We start from the raw sequence: 14,976 nt of genomic DNA on the forward strand, positions 1-14,976 counted from the left end.
GCGATTTCTAGTCTGCAACATATTTTGGGCTTCATTTAATAAACATAACCTGTAGTAGTACACAATCGTATGTGTATTGTTTTGATTACAATGTGCAGAATTATTTTACGTTGCCTATTTATGTCTATTTGTTTCTATTTCTCACTGTTAATCACCGGTACAGCATCAAAAGGGGTCGACATTGTTGTTTATGTGTGTGACGTCAAAACTGTAACTGGGAGTACAACGATCTGGTACGAGTTCACGAGTAGTAAGTTACGGGCCTGCCATTCCAGGGCACTTTCACGGGTAGAAGGTTGTGAAAACACAAGTTATGGGTTGCCTGGAATGCAGCAGTACTCCGATCATGTACATCAGCTTGTAGTGATCACCACCTTTAATCACACAAGACCTGCGGGAAACTTGATGTTTATTCGTGGTGGGATCCTAAAGAGAACTGTTTGTGTTGAGAGAAAAGACATGCTTGCTGCACTAAGTTACATTTAAGACATATTTTAATTACTGTGTTTACTTAGTAAACAAAAAAAAAACGGTGTGCAGCTCTATTATCTGAGCAAATCAACATGATCTCACAGAATTCCATGAAATGAACACGGCCCCGGGGCCGTGTTCATTTCAGAGTTCCATGGAATTCATCCATTCTGCCACAGATTTTGAGTTACTCAAAATCTGTGGCAGTTTCGCGGGAATCGCAAAAAATTCCGTGATGGGCCCACAGAAGTATTCCGTGAAATGAAATGAACAAGTCCTGTGTTGTTTGACCCATCCACCACCCCAACCAACCTCCCTATGCAGAGTTTTCGGCTTTCATACTACTCACTACCGTAGTCGCTCTTAATGCTTTGTCATCTTCTCATTGACTTTACATTGGCATTGTTTTCCGTGGTGGCCACACAGAATTTTCACACATTATGTGCCACCACCACGTGATGCGGTGTTAACAGTTCATGATCATTTCACCGAATTTTGTGAGACCGGCTGCAAGCTAATACAAGTTTCGGATCGGGTATCGGTATATCAATATTTAAAAAATGGGATCAGATGGGGGGCAAAAAAGCTGATCGGCACATCCCTACCTAACATCCAAACAATGAAGCTGGATAGGAATTCTAAGAATCACTGTTTAAATGAATCCATAATTTAGCGCATATCTAGAAGCTGTATAGGATTTAAACACAAATACTTCACAAGACCTTGGAAGAACTGGACTCAATAAGAGACGTTTCAAATTTTCACAGTCTTTATCTACAGAAGATAGTGCAGCCAGAAGAGTTCCAAAAGTTTCCACAGCCTCCAATGTGCTCATTGTAGTATACATAACAGCTGTAGAATGGATGCCAAAGTATAATCCCATAACCAACAAATCCGACCCAAACTCATGGCTTACATCTACTTTACAAACCTGGTTTTATGTATAGAATATATAGTAAATAGCCAAAACCCATGTGGCCAGTAAGAATTATTGCCATTATCAGCAGTGCAGTGTGTCGACAAGTAGCCAGTTTGCAATCAACAAATCCAGGGTTATCAAACTTGAAATGAAAATAATTACAGTTTAAGATATGGCTGCATTTCTAGCTAGGCCACCACAACATTGCTATTGTGTGATACACTGATTAAAACCACCTTGGGACGTGCAAAAAAAACTCAACTCTGGGAACAAAAGGAAATATTTTCTCTTCTCTAGGTTTTTAAAAAGTAAACAAAACAAATGACTCTGTAAATCAACAACATTAAATGTAATATATGTTCAAACAAAGAGCACTCACAAAAGCCAAATGGACGGTCTTAAATCAGCATTTAAAATAGAAAATGCTTGGTGATAGTACTAAGCTACTTTTAGCCTTTCCACTTAACTCTCAATTACCTTAACTACAATCCCAACTCTAATCACTGTGGCCTTCACTCAGCAATTTACTATGGTTGTGCCCATTGTACTTTAATATTATAGTACATGTCAAATGTACAAAATATTGCTGTAAATTGACTCTTCTTATCATGGCTTAAACTTGTCTGTATGTTTAACAGCTATATCCAACAATGTGATCTGCTTGCCAAAAACCTATCACTGAAGAAGGGTGGGATCCCATTTTCTAGTGGCTCCTCTGGGGAACGTCATCTCTGACCTGGAGGCAAACATTTTGCAGGCTGTTCTACTTAGCAAGCATTCCACATGCAGACATCAAAGAGAGGCTATTGTCTTCAGAGCAAGCATTCAGCTCACATTTTCCACTCAGTTTACAGCTACCTGTGCTAAACCTGGTAGGGCCTCCATTGAATAATCACCAGCTCAGGAACCATAAACTAATTCTGATTCTGAGCTATGATAGTCACAGCTATTGAGGGAATAATATAAAAAATCCTCTCCCAAATAGTGGCAAAATCCATGCATTTCAAATAACAGACTATAAACAATTGAATCCTATAATACCTCAAGCCTTTTAATAAGTCAACTATTCAGACAAATCCAAACCAGTGTTGAGAGAAAAAAAGCACTTTGAACAACACACTGCGCAAGTTACCTTTCCACAGACATTGCCCATGACTGAAGTACACAAAGCCAATATTGTTGTTTTGGCCAATAAAAGTCACCATTACTGTATGCACAAGTTAATGAAAGACAAATAAAAATGTCCGGCCTTAAAGCGTTTGGACTTAAAGTATTAGACACTTAAATTATCCCCTTTGCACAATGGTAAATGAGATTCATTGAGAGTCAGATTCACAATGTGCTTTCTATTACATCCTAGTACATCCATACTTATCCAGAATCGAGAAATCTCTTGCATCTAGGTGAGTTTTCCAAACTCCCTTAAAACATAATCCCTTCAATCTAGTGGTGAATGTCTACATGATATTTGTGAAAGACACTCCTGTGGAGATGATGAAGACACCTTGAGGCAGACTCTTACCACACAGGTTAATTATATTATGTCTTTCTGAAAAAGCAAGACGATAACAATAAACGATAATTTAGCCATTGACATAAATCATACTGAAGTCCTCTGCACTGATACAACCAAGGAGGGCATTTAAGGGATAGTTAAAGATTTTTGGAAAGCACACATTCACTTTCTTGCTGACATTTAGAGGAGACGATTGGTACCACCTTCATATCTGACTGTGTCATCCATTTTCTTATCTAACTCTCAACAGAAAAGGCAAATAAGTGCATTTCCCATTCACATTCCTTTAAACCCATTCACATCATAGTCGTCACAACACAGCTAGCTTAATCCAGGAGAATAAGGATTAATTGTGGCCCCTTTACCTCAAAGACTTCCTCATCCAAGATTCTGGTGCCAAAGACAGTTATGCCTTCTGTGTTGATGACGGCCTGGTCGCTTCTGCCAAGGGGCCTGGTCACCTTCTTCTTACAGTCCACGATGATGGTGACACTCTTCTTCTCTACGCTGATAGCTACACGATGCCATCTGTGCAGCAGGGGAGCAAAGAAGGAGGTCAGAAATACAACCAGAATGGCACTTCCTATCCTTTTAAAGACAATTGCCAGTCTAAGGAATTGTGTGACATTTTGGGAATGTGTTCTTGTCGAGAGTTAGATGAGAAGATCTATACCACTCTTAGATTTGTACGCAAAATATAAAGCTACAGCCAGCAGCTGATTAGCCTAACTTAACCTAACATAAAGACAGGAAGTAGCTGAAAACAGCTAGCCTGGCTCTGTCCGAAAGTAACTAAATATGTCTACCATTAGTTCTAAAGTTCACTAATGAACACAATATCTCTCATGTTAGCGGTTTTACTCTGTCCAGACTTTATGCTAAGCTAATCGTCTGCTGGCTGTAGCGTTATATTTATCTTACAGATGTGAGTGGTATCGACTTTCACATCTAACTCTTGGCTCGAAAACAAGTAGCCTAAGTGTATTTTCCAACATGTCAGACTATTCTTATGAATGTCCACATGTTCCATACATATTTTATATATGGTGATACAGCATGTCAGAGAGAATCAGAAAAAGCCTATGCAAACCCAATGAATTTAAAAATTATACCAATATCTAATATACCACTGCTTTTGCATGGGTTAGTTCATAAATACAGAGGTAGTATTGTTAGTATACATTTGGAAAGTGTCAAATTGTAATATTTTTGTTCATGATGTAATCTATTGCAGACAAACGATGGAATAATTTCTTTTGGCATTTGTGCTAATGATTGATGGCAACTTTTAACAGTGATTTGTATCAGCATCATTGGGCAGCTATGCCATTTATGAAGATCCTGTTTAGTATTGCATATCAGTATACAACTGCTGTTAATCATCTGGAAAAGAAAAGGCTGTCATCAAATTGCTGCCAGCAATATATTTGCCATTGCTGTCTAATTTGTTCCATATGGTATTAATGACTGAACAAACATAAGATGATAATAAATCCTCAGAGATTTTTAGCAAGAAGAGTTAACTATGTTCTAAGTGCTTGAGAAAATATGTAAAGCATAACCTATAAATTGCTCAAGATGAGCCTAAAAATGTGTTGCTTTGCTCTTGAGCCAATCACACAAGCTTCACAACAAACTTGAGCTTTTACATTCAACTGAAAATGGGACACAGACAAGCAGAAATCCAGGGGACATAAAAATCAACCACCCACATCTGAGCCAACATGTACAAGTCCTCTTGAGAAGGAGTCAGTCACTTACTTGCCGTCAGCAAGGTTGATGGAGCGGAACAGGGGGTACCCCTCCGGGGCAGGCTTGCCATGCTGGTCCTCATACAGGAAGACGGGGGCACGGCCCACCTCTACGCCAAGCTGCTGGATGCCTTGCTGGTTGTATATGGACAGTAGGAAGGACTGGAGGCCAGCCTTGGGCTTGATGGTGAACAGGATGGAGAAATCTTCTGGGAAATCTCCTCCTGAAGGTTGAACAAGCAGCAGGCATGTAGGTTGGTATGTTAGTAAAGACCACAGATACTTAGTTACAAAATGTAGGTGCACATTTTTGTCAGAGGTTTTTATAGCATTGCTCTGCTTCAGATTAATACAATTACTCACATGGGAACTTCCCAGTATAACCACGGTATTTTTACTTAAAAAGTTCTTGTGGATGTTGGTTTATTGGCTTCCTTAATTTTTTTAAGTTAAATGAATAGTTTGACATTTAGAGAAAAATAAATGTTCTTGCTGAGATTAGATGAGATTGATGCCACTCTGTTAAGTTACAGTGTACAGTGAATATGAAGCTAGAAATGGAATGCAGACTCCATTTCACCTTATGTCACGTCCTTTACTCATAAGTCTTCTACTGATGTCATTACAAGGGCAATTGTATTCTAATGACTAAATTGAATAATGGCAAGTTTATTAGCTCTCTAACTTTCTCTTCTCACATTAAACCCTAATGTCTAGACAACTGGACCTGGATCAGTGTTTATTAAGGAAGCTGAAGGAGACCTTGGCATCCCCTGAAAGGACTCAATAGGGTTGATGTATCCACAATAATTTTACAAGGGCTGTAAATACTCAAACAAATGTCATAGTTTTTCAAACCATAATGGCTGGGTTCAATGACAAAATATGTGACCCTGATCAAATAAAAGTCCAGTTATTCTGACTGAGGACATTTTGACACTTTGTTTCCATGGCACCTACAATGGCTCACCTCTCAAGCTTAATTAGAGCTTCAAATTTCCGTTACTGAAAGTGTAAGGTGTGCTGGCAGTATATGCCAAAAATCACAGAAATTTAGTTCTAATACCTCACACTATTTTTGAACTATTTTTTTAGTATTCTTTGACATCAAGCCAAACTGAAGAAAAACCAACACAGACTGGGACAAATTATCCAACAGTACTCACCTAATAAATGTCTATACTCTTTCTTGCCAAGTTAGTGTTGAGTAGGTAAGCAATTGGGAGTGCTTTCTACACTTTGCCCCAGGAATAAAAAAAATGAACAGGCCTCCAATTGATGTATGAATGTATTATTGTTATATATTATATTTCGTTGTATTTGTGCTTAAATACACCATGTTTCATATTTCAGCTAGAAAAAAACAATTGGCAAGATTGGATATTGACAAATAGCACATCTCTCAACAGCTCATTGGTTTTATACAGGCTACAGCCATCAGTAATGACAGAAGTCTTGTACACTTTTGGATTAGTTTATGAGTAGCAATGAGTGTAAGAAAGTAGCAAATCAAATTGTTACAGTCAAATAACTTTTTTGATTCTCTGAGTGGACTCTTTACTAATAAAATAAATATGGCTTTTATTTCTCACAACCAGCCGGGCAGCAGACTTTAATCAGGCAATACGCACTCAGTATGATATCATCAGCCCAACCCAGTGTACTGGAGTCTGCCAGCAATCAAACTTGAGGACAAATACTTTATTGACAAGCTCAGTCCACAAAACATCAGAAGAAATATTCATCTCATTGATTTTCTGTAACAAGTGTGTTCCCCCAAAATATCAAATACAAATCTGGTGTTGCTCTTCTTACTTGAATCATATGTTTACATGACATTTCATACACCATGTCCTGAGTGACTCTCATCCCCTATGGGCTCTTGGAGCCTACTGAAACACCAACGCATCTTCTAGAAAATAAATGCTGAACGTCTGCACTGCATTTTAGAAGTCAGGTGTTTGTAGTGGAGGGTTTTCATTACAGTTAGTCATCATTTTTTGCTATTTTATTGTGAAATTTAAATATTGTGAAGATGTTTCTATTTTGCCAATAAGTGGTTCAAGACAGTAAACAAAAGCATCTGTTTCATTTTCATCCAATTATTTGTTAGAGTAGACATAACATTTCTAGCTCTAGGGATAGCAATGTCAAACTGTCCATCTGTCGGTCGGTTGATCCACCACTTTGGTCTTGACTGAAATATCTCTACCCCTCACATTTCAAATTGTCTACTAAGATGAACATGGTAAGCATTACACCTGCTTAACAGCAGTGTCATTGTGAGCATGTTAGCGCGCCAACGTTAGCATCTAGCACTGCTTTGCCTAAGTAAAGCCTCACAGAGTGGCTAGCATGGCTGCAGATTTAGTCCTGTTTAAAGGCCAGGTAGCTTGTTTTACAATGAGATTGTGTAAATTTCCCTGTAGTCTAGTTTAGTGGTTCTCAATCTGGAGGCCGGGACCCCCAAGGGCGTGGCAAGATCATTTCTGGGGGTCGCTAAATGGTTGGGGAGAAAAAAATTAAATAACATATTCTAGACTGAGCTTCATTTGTAAATCAGGAAGTCCTGGAACACAGAAAGGGGTCTGAAGGCGGGTCAAGGGGAGAGAAAAAGTCACAAATGCATCAAAAATCCACAGAGCCTGGAGCACATTGGACAAGGCTATGTGCTAGCTTCTAAAACTAAAACTAAACTGTCATTAAAGCAAAGAATTATTTGTTTACGTGTATTAAACAGAGCATTCACAGAAATCACTCAAAATCAACAGGGGGAGTCGTGTAGAAACAGCTGTTTACACCGGTTTGCAGCTCTCTTTCTCTCGCTGTCGAGGGGGGTAAAGGGGGGGTCATGAACACCAACCTCATTATTCTGGGGGGTCGTGACTCGAAAAAGGTTTAGAACCATAGGTCTCGCTTACCAAATGTACAGTGTGGGTATAACACCTGGCACGTCAGGCATTCTCCTCCCTCAAGAAAATGCTGCACTCACCAACATTACAACTTCAGCCTCTTTTCATATCTTCGGTATAAAGCGTAACAAACTCAAGATGATCTGGTGAATTCTGTGGCAGTTTTCTTACATCTAAACTAATTATGGGGTTCTCTTTTCTTGTGAAATCCATTTTCTTCTGATTGGTTGCTTGGTTCAGCTTCAGTGTAAATGCACGTGATCTGTGGGAGCGTGGTTACCTGGGAAGAGCTGTTTGGTTGGAGCGCTGATCTGAGCCTGTTTTCCCACTCTGTAAGCGATGTTGGGTTTGGATCCTCTCCGGACTGTGCAGAAGCCTGTTGTTTTCTGTACTCCTTCAGGAGAGCTCTGGAAGTCTAGAGCCTTTAGTACATCTACTGGTTCAGCTGAGGAGACAGAACAAAGAATTGTTTACATTACCCAATGATACTTGGGCAGCGAAACATTTCATAACATTTGCATAGCAATAAGCTTTTTGGGGAATGCATTTGTCCAAAGTGCTGAGTCAGTGTTCCTTATTTGCGTGGGACACTGAAATAGCTTTGTTCCCAACTAAAAAAGTTTTTAGGAGTTTCTTTCTTGTATTTTTGTATGTATTAATACAAAAATGCAACTCAGAATGTATATCTTTGGAAACTGTTATATGCTGTATTCATATGCAGTTGTTTAGATTGGAAAACATGACTGTCCAAATCATAATTCAGCTTGTAAATGTGTTTCCCAGTAAACTCTTAAATGTCAAAGTAAATTCTCAGTCTGCTGGAAACACAGGCTGACTGCATCATGTGCTAAGAAAATGAACATTTTATTGACTGCTAAAGGTATAACTCGCAGCATATGCTGTTACAATAAAAAGTCACCTAATTTAATTTAATAGAAATCTAATAAATTTATAAATACATACAACAATCAAATATTTATAAATACAACAATAAAGATGATACAGTATGTGAGATTACAGAAGTAAATGCTTTTATTACAATGGATGTTGTAAAAGCTGCTTGTTATTTTACAATACACTGTAAGCATATTACTGCAGTTAACAGAAAATCCAATCAGAACTGGCATTAGATGAGAAGTCAACATTTACACCCATTACACCCCTTGACTGTTGGCCAAATCGGTCAGTCCAACCAGTTTTTCGTTTATGAGCTACCTTGTCAGAGGAGCAGTACAAATGTTGGTAACCATTCAGCAGACATAATTGGCCCCCTCCCCACCTCTACTGTTACCTCCACAGCCAAAAGTCACAGCATCTATGGGATGATAAAACTCATTGCTGCTGATCACTGGGTCTTTGGAATAAAGTGAGCGCAGAGGGGGGCAGCTTTACAAGCTTCTTAACACTAGACTCATTTCTATCAATGGACCTGGTGCTCAGGAGTCAGACTACTGTGCTGTGCAGTTAGAAACACTGTTCCACATTTATTCTCTCTCCTGCAATAGTCCAACTCTACCTTCATTCCTGAGACTTTTACTCTTTATTCTGAGTGCCTTTCTCTGTCCCATTCTGTAAATGTTTTTCTCTTTAACCTCTACTGTACCTCTCCCAATCCCCGAGGCGCATCATTAGTTACAGTGTGATTATGGGGAATTTAAGAAGCCTAAAAGGGGTATGTTTTAAGGCTAGTGTATAAACAGGAGTGCTGACGTACAGCGCAACGCCATTCCTGATTTAACGCATGTCTGCCTGAGTCTGTGTACGTTTCGAAATATACAGTAAGAGGAGGCTGTTAATTTGAGGTTTGAACAAATTGTTTGTGTTTTGTGACTGTGACAGTGTTGTTCTTACAGTAGGTTAATACTTGTCTGTACTTTGCATTGTGAACTTAAGTGATCCATTCACTGTAAAATACACACGTGCATCTGCCTGGCCAATTATCAGTCTAGCTCTAGTGTTTATAAGCAGGTTTTATGTATTTCAAACCCAAATATTTCAAGCAAGACTATGCAACTTTTGCTGATCACCAGCTACTGTGGCCAGAAGTCACAATTAGGCTACAGGATAACGGCAAATGCTAACATGTAGCCTATAGCAACAGTAATACTTGTAGAGAAGAGTTATGAAGACAAAAAATGGACTCAGTAATGTCAGTTACACACAAGTATCTATTTAAAATGTCCTAATATTTGCTAATATTTGCTAACATTAGCCATAAGCGTAGTCAGACCAGACCAGCTGTAGCAAAACCCCTGAGTTGGTGAAGTGAGCAAGCGTGTTTTATCGCGTATTGAACTTCTTTCAAAAATCTCACTTTAAATAAGCAATCATGAATAAAACTATGATTTATTACTTCATATCTCTGTTGGTATGGGGTCTCTAAAACAAGAACTCAAAATAACAGATCAAACACTTTCTAAGCCATAAATGTTGTAACATTTGCTGCCTTGTAATTTAATGAGATTCACCAAATGTAATATCTGTGCTAATGTACTGTTAATATACTAAAGTGAAAACAAAGACTTTAAGCTGCACATCAATACTGCAGTATATATTGGCCTAAAGAAAAATGTGATCTACAAACTGTCCAGAAACTCTTTTACCCAACTAAGAAGGGAATATTAAAAGCTAGACCAACGCAGATAATAAAATGACTAATAATAAAGAGTTTCCACTCCATACCAAACTCAGTGCAACCCAAGTATTAAATGCTACTTGTTTAACTGTTACAAAAAACCACAGCAGCAGAAACCAGCACAACCAGACATCACATATGACTCATATGTATTTTCAGTGAGTCCTCTTCAAAAGGCCCAGCAATGATAAACAATGTATAAATGCTCAGGTTAAAATTGCACTGGTAAGATAAGGTCTTAAAGGAATGTCAGATAACAGGCTTAATGTGAAATCTCCCTTCCTTGAAAAAATTAGAGATTCATGTGTTTGATACCGGCTTGCAAGCATTATGGAAAAATCATTCAAGGGATCAGACAGCAGAGTTTCTTGAATTTCACATTGCAGGAAATCTCCTCATCCACCTTATAATACTCCATTAAACTGCACGAAACAGAAAGAAAGTTTGGTCAAGCAACATAGATAAATCAAATTAAGGAGTAGAGCGTCAAAACCCCTTTTCCCCCCATCAATGGAAGAACGACATGTTCTTTCTTTTAATGCAAAATGTAGAGCCTAAACTGTGTTAGTCTGTACTTTTACCACACTTTTCTATAGTACCTCTTAACTAAACATTTCAACATCAATCTCTAGTAAAAGCTGAAGGAATTTTATTGTAAAAATATACGCCTGTTTACATTTTCCATTTTTGTAAGTCATGTGGCACGTTAAGCCAGGAACTGCTTATGCAGTTCCTGTTCGCTTTTAGTGACCAGGAGGGGGTCTGATGGGTGGAGCTAAAAGTCCACATGCTGAACCCATTATGGTACTGGCACCACTCCCTATACCCCCCAACTAAAACATACATGAGACTAAACGGAGAAGGCCCCATCCCTGTAGCTACTTCTCCTGTGACCAGAAAAATAACAGCTTGAGTGGTGAATCAAACTCGCTTGATTCCAGCACATGCTCGGGGATTGTGTCTCAAATTTTAGCTCATTTGAAGTTATGCAGATCTGCTCTTTAAGTGATGGAAAGGACTTTTTGCTGATTTGGGTCCAGATCATCTGATGGCACAGTTCATGAATTTAAATTGTAAATTGTATGAGTATAACCATCAATCAAGCTGCACTGTTGGGAGATCAGCATATCTTTTCTTTTAATTTCAACTGAGAGATGGATTAACAAAGACTTTATGACTGACACTGCACAAAGAGCAATTGAACAGACATTTCTGACTTGAACACAGACAGAATAAAATACAAATGTGTGGTACCAAACGCCAAGATTAAAACCTCACACAAAATGCCTCATAAAAAAAGAAAATAGTCTGTGGCTCTTCTGAATATTGTCCCAAGTACAGAGCTACTGGTTCTTGGAAAAAAAAATAGAAAGCTTGTACTAAAGGTCTCTTTGTGAATTTCAGAATGCCTTTCTGCATTACTGCATACCTCAAGGCCTCATATATTCCAGATGTGCTGAATTGGCCAGGAACCCCCCCTCCCCCCACACTCCCCTACCCGCACCCCCGACTCCTCAGCCCCTCTCCTTCCTCAACCATCGCTTCACAGAAGCCCTGAAAAACAGGCAATATCCCAAAACCATTAAAGACCCCAAATTAATTAGGCATAGCTTTTTAAATGCTTTTCAGCTTTGTTGGAGCTAGCATGCTTTACCCTCAACACATGCTGAAAAAAGACTCCCCTTTTTCCACCTTCTTCTTAAAAAGCAATAACCCATATTCTAATGATAAGGATGAAAACCACTAGAGAGAGAAGACAGTTCTCTCATGCTAAAGGTACCAAAGCAGCTTCAGACTAGCCACAGTCTTGTCTGAGGGGTAATTTGTCAGTCTCTCTGATTTTTAATGACACATCTTCCTGACTGCTGTTGGGGACTTGTGATATACTATCTGCCATGTTAACAAGCTAACATGACAAAGAAGTGGGATTTCCCCAGAGGCAGGGAAGCATGTAGTGACAGGAGAAACCTGGTAAATCATGAAAGCAATTTCACCAGCAGCAACATTTAAATACCATTTTCAGCTGTATAGTCAAAATTTCCAGCACTCTCTATATCTTCAAAGCCATACAGTTTAATGTTTAGGTTTAGACTTGTGATTAACTTTTCAATCCATGACATTCTGACTTAATGTCTCTGTGGTCGTGTGGCAACATATTGGGATGTCTTGTCAGTCTTTTTTGTGTCACTGGCTTCCAGTCAGTTGGCAGCAATAGGCAGCAATTAAAGTACACTGGAAAGCCTGTAAATGTTTGCTAGCACATCATGCAATTATGGTTAGTTTAAATATCAGTCAGAGTGAAGGAAGATGGGCAATGGGCAAGCCATGCCACTGTGATAATGGATTTTATGATCTTTTCATTTTGGGGGCACTCTCTGCAAATTGCGCTCTGCTGAATGATTTATTTATGTATCATACAGTAAAAATCGTACAGTAAAAACAATGATTCAAAACAAGGTGGGACTTAAGACAGCAACTGTCTAGACATGATGTAATACATTACACAAATCACCAAATATTGTATATTAGCTTCTGATTAATTTATTTTCATTAATTTATTTTCATTAAGTCATAAATTAACATTTTTCTGTCAGTATTATGGCTCTGATACAAGAAGGCATATTTTGAAAGGTTGCATAATAACTGATCTGATGTCAAAACCACAAATATTAAAAAGCAACATGCATCCAAATAGACACAGAAATTCAACCCGGCTAAAGCCACAGTACTGGATGGACTTCACAGACAAAGGAAATATAAAAGAAGTAGTTAATGTGACCCACATATGTGTTTTTAAAGCAAAAAAAAACTCAGTTTTCTTTTTTTCTTTTTTTCCATCAACGCCCCCTTGGACTTAGTGGGAGCCCAAATAATGTGGAAAGATGGTGATCCTTCAGGCCAGAATATGAATTTCACTCCCAGAATTCCACAGTGTTGTGCCCAGTGTACTATATGAAGTATCAGAATACTTATCACAAAACACAATACAGTACAACTCTGGTGACAGCAAGGCAGCTGACAGCTTATTAGACAAAATAAAAAACAACAATGATGTGCCAATTTTATGAATTTGTGAATTCCATTTAACTATTAGGCTCTTGCTTAACTGATTTTTTGGAAAAACGTATATGTGGGCTACTAGTTATATCACCAAACGTCGTGCGTAAAGGTTATGCGTAAAACATTAAGGGTTTCTAGTAGGCTACTGCCAAGTGGTAAAATGGAACACAAATATATTATTTTCTTCTGTGATAACATTAGCTTCCAAAATTATGTGTATGTAAATCGCAGTATATATTCACCGCTAGTAAGCGCTACCATTGTCCATTGCTCACGTCATGTTAACGCACACTTTTTACGCGGACCTCCAGAGTATTGTGTCAAGACGAAATCAACACTGTCAGTCTCTCCTCACTGACCACAACTCGATGGCAGAGTTTGCCTACTTAGATACTCAGAGGGAACTAAGAGAGAGAGAGCAGCATCTCCGTCGGTTGGTGCCACACACAAACAATCCAACATGAATTTGGACACATACAAACTATGTAGGTTGCCTATATTGTTAAAGCGTAAAGGCACGTTTCAAATTCATCAACAATCGTAGAGACACACTGTGTTACTAAACTTGGATGCAGGTGCAGTCATGTGATATGGGCTCAGTTTGGTGTCACTCAAAAATAAACGTAAACAACTAAAAACAAATTCAGTCATAAGATAAATTGCCTTGAATATAAACACACACGCGCACCCACGCACGCACGCACACACACACACACACACACACACACACACACACACACACACACACACACACACACACACACACACACACACACACACACACACAGTAGTAGTAGGCTAAGTATGATAGTTCTGTTGGATAAGGTGGACAGGTCTACTGAGGTTTGTAAACTGATTTATGGTGACTTTCCTTGCCAGCCATTGGCAGTCTACTAAACTAAAGTAAATTGCTGGCACATATGGACTAGCCGCCAGCTAGGACGCTCTCAAGCTGTACAGGATGCACAGGAGTTGGCACAGTGACTGCGGCATGGAGTAACTTCTTACCTGCTCTGACATTGGCAGCTTGTAGAATTAAACTTAATGTGACCACAGCGACTAGCGTTGAATCCCATAGCCACCTTTTCGTTTTCCACCTGGTGGTCCACCTTTGCATCTCCATGATGAACGCCTGTACAGAAAACGGGCGACTTTTGATAAAATTCGGTCCCTTCCAAATTCGGTCCCTTCCACAATCCACAAAAGTGTGCTTATACTACAGCGCCATATGTTAAAGTCTAAGGATGTCTCTCACAGCCAGACTGGGCCCTTCAGATCTGCTCCCCCTTAAGCCCAGCTCTCAGACTGATGGTGAAGGGCTTTCCAGAAAAAAGGGAAACCACTCTGTTCCCTGAGAGTCGCGCACCGTCAGGAGGCTGGACAAACGCCGCAATACTGAACCTGAACCGACTGTAAGATACTGACACTGGAAATTCCTCCGTTCATCAAATCACCAGTCGGGAAAGTTGTCTCGGGACCCGCCCCCTGTGCAACAGCAACAAGCGGAGCATCACTACATCCCAGTGCAACCTAATTACAGGACCCGGTGCATTATCCTGGAAACATCCTAGAAGCGCTCCTAAACACGTTTCTTACAATCTTTTACAAAGTTTTAAAGGAAAATACAGCAAATAAAAGGGCATTGCCCCAACTTTCCCGAAAGAAAATAAGCTTATAAGAATGGGCAAAGTGGTAATAAACTAAATGCAACA

At 39.2% G+C, this 14,976-nt stretch overlaps 1 protein-coding gene across 1 annotated transcript in view; it reads right to left on the reverse strand.

The window, feature by feature from the left end:
* LOC120568842 (collagen alpha-1(XI) chain-like) overlaps positions 1–14,674 on the reverse strand; it is a 92,628-nt gene extending 77,954 nt beyond the window's left edge. Inside the window, 4 exon segments of the mRNA XM_039816565.1 lie at positions 3,272–3,434; positions 4,668–4,881; positions 7,850–8,014; positions 14,273–14,674. Coding sequence (XP_039672499.1) covers positions 3,272–3,434; positions 4,668–4,881; positions 7,850–8,014; positions 14,273–14,387 — 657 coding nt within the window. The 5' untranslated portion in view covers positions 14,388–14,674.
* Positions 14,675–14,976: the final 302 nt, after the last annotated feature.

This window comes from Perca fluviatilis, chromosome 11, assembly GCF_010015445.1.
Source record: "Perca fluviatilis chromosome 11, GENO_Pfluv_1.0, whole genome shotgun sequence".
NCBI lineage: Eukaryota > Metazoa > Chordata > Actinopteri > Perciformes > Percidae > Perca > Perca fluviatilis.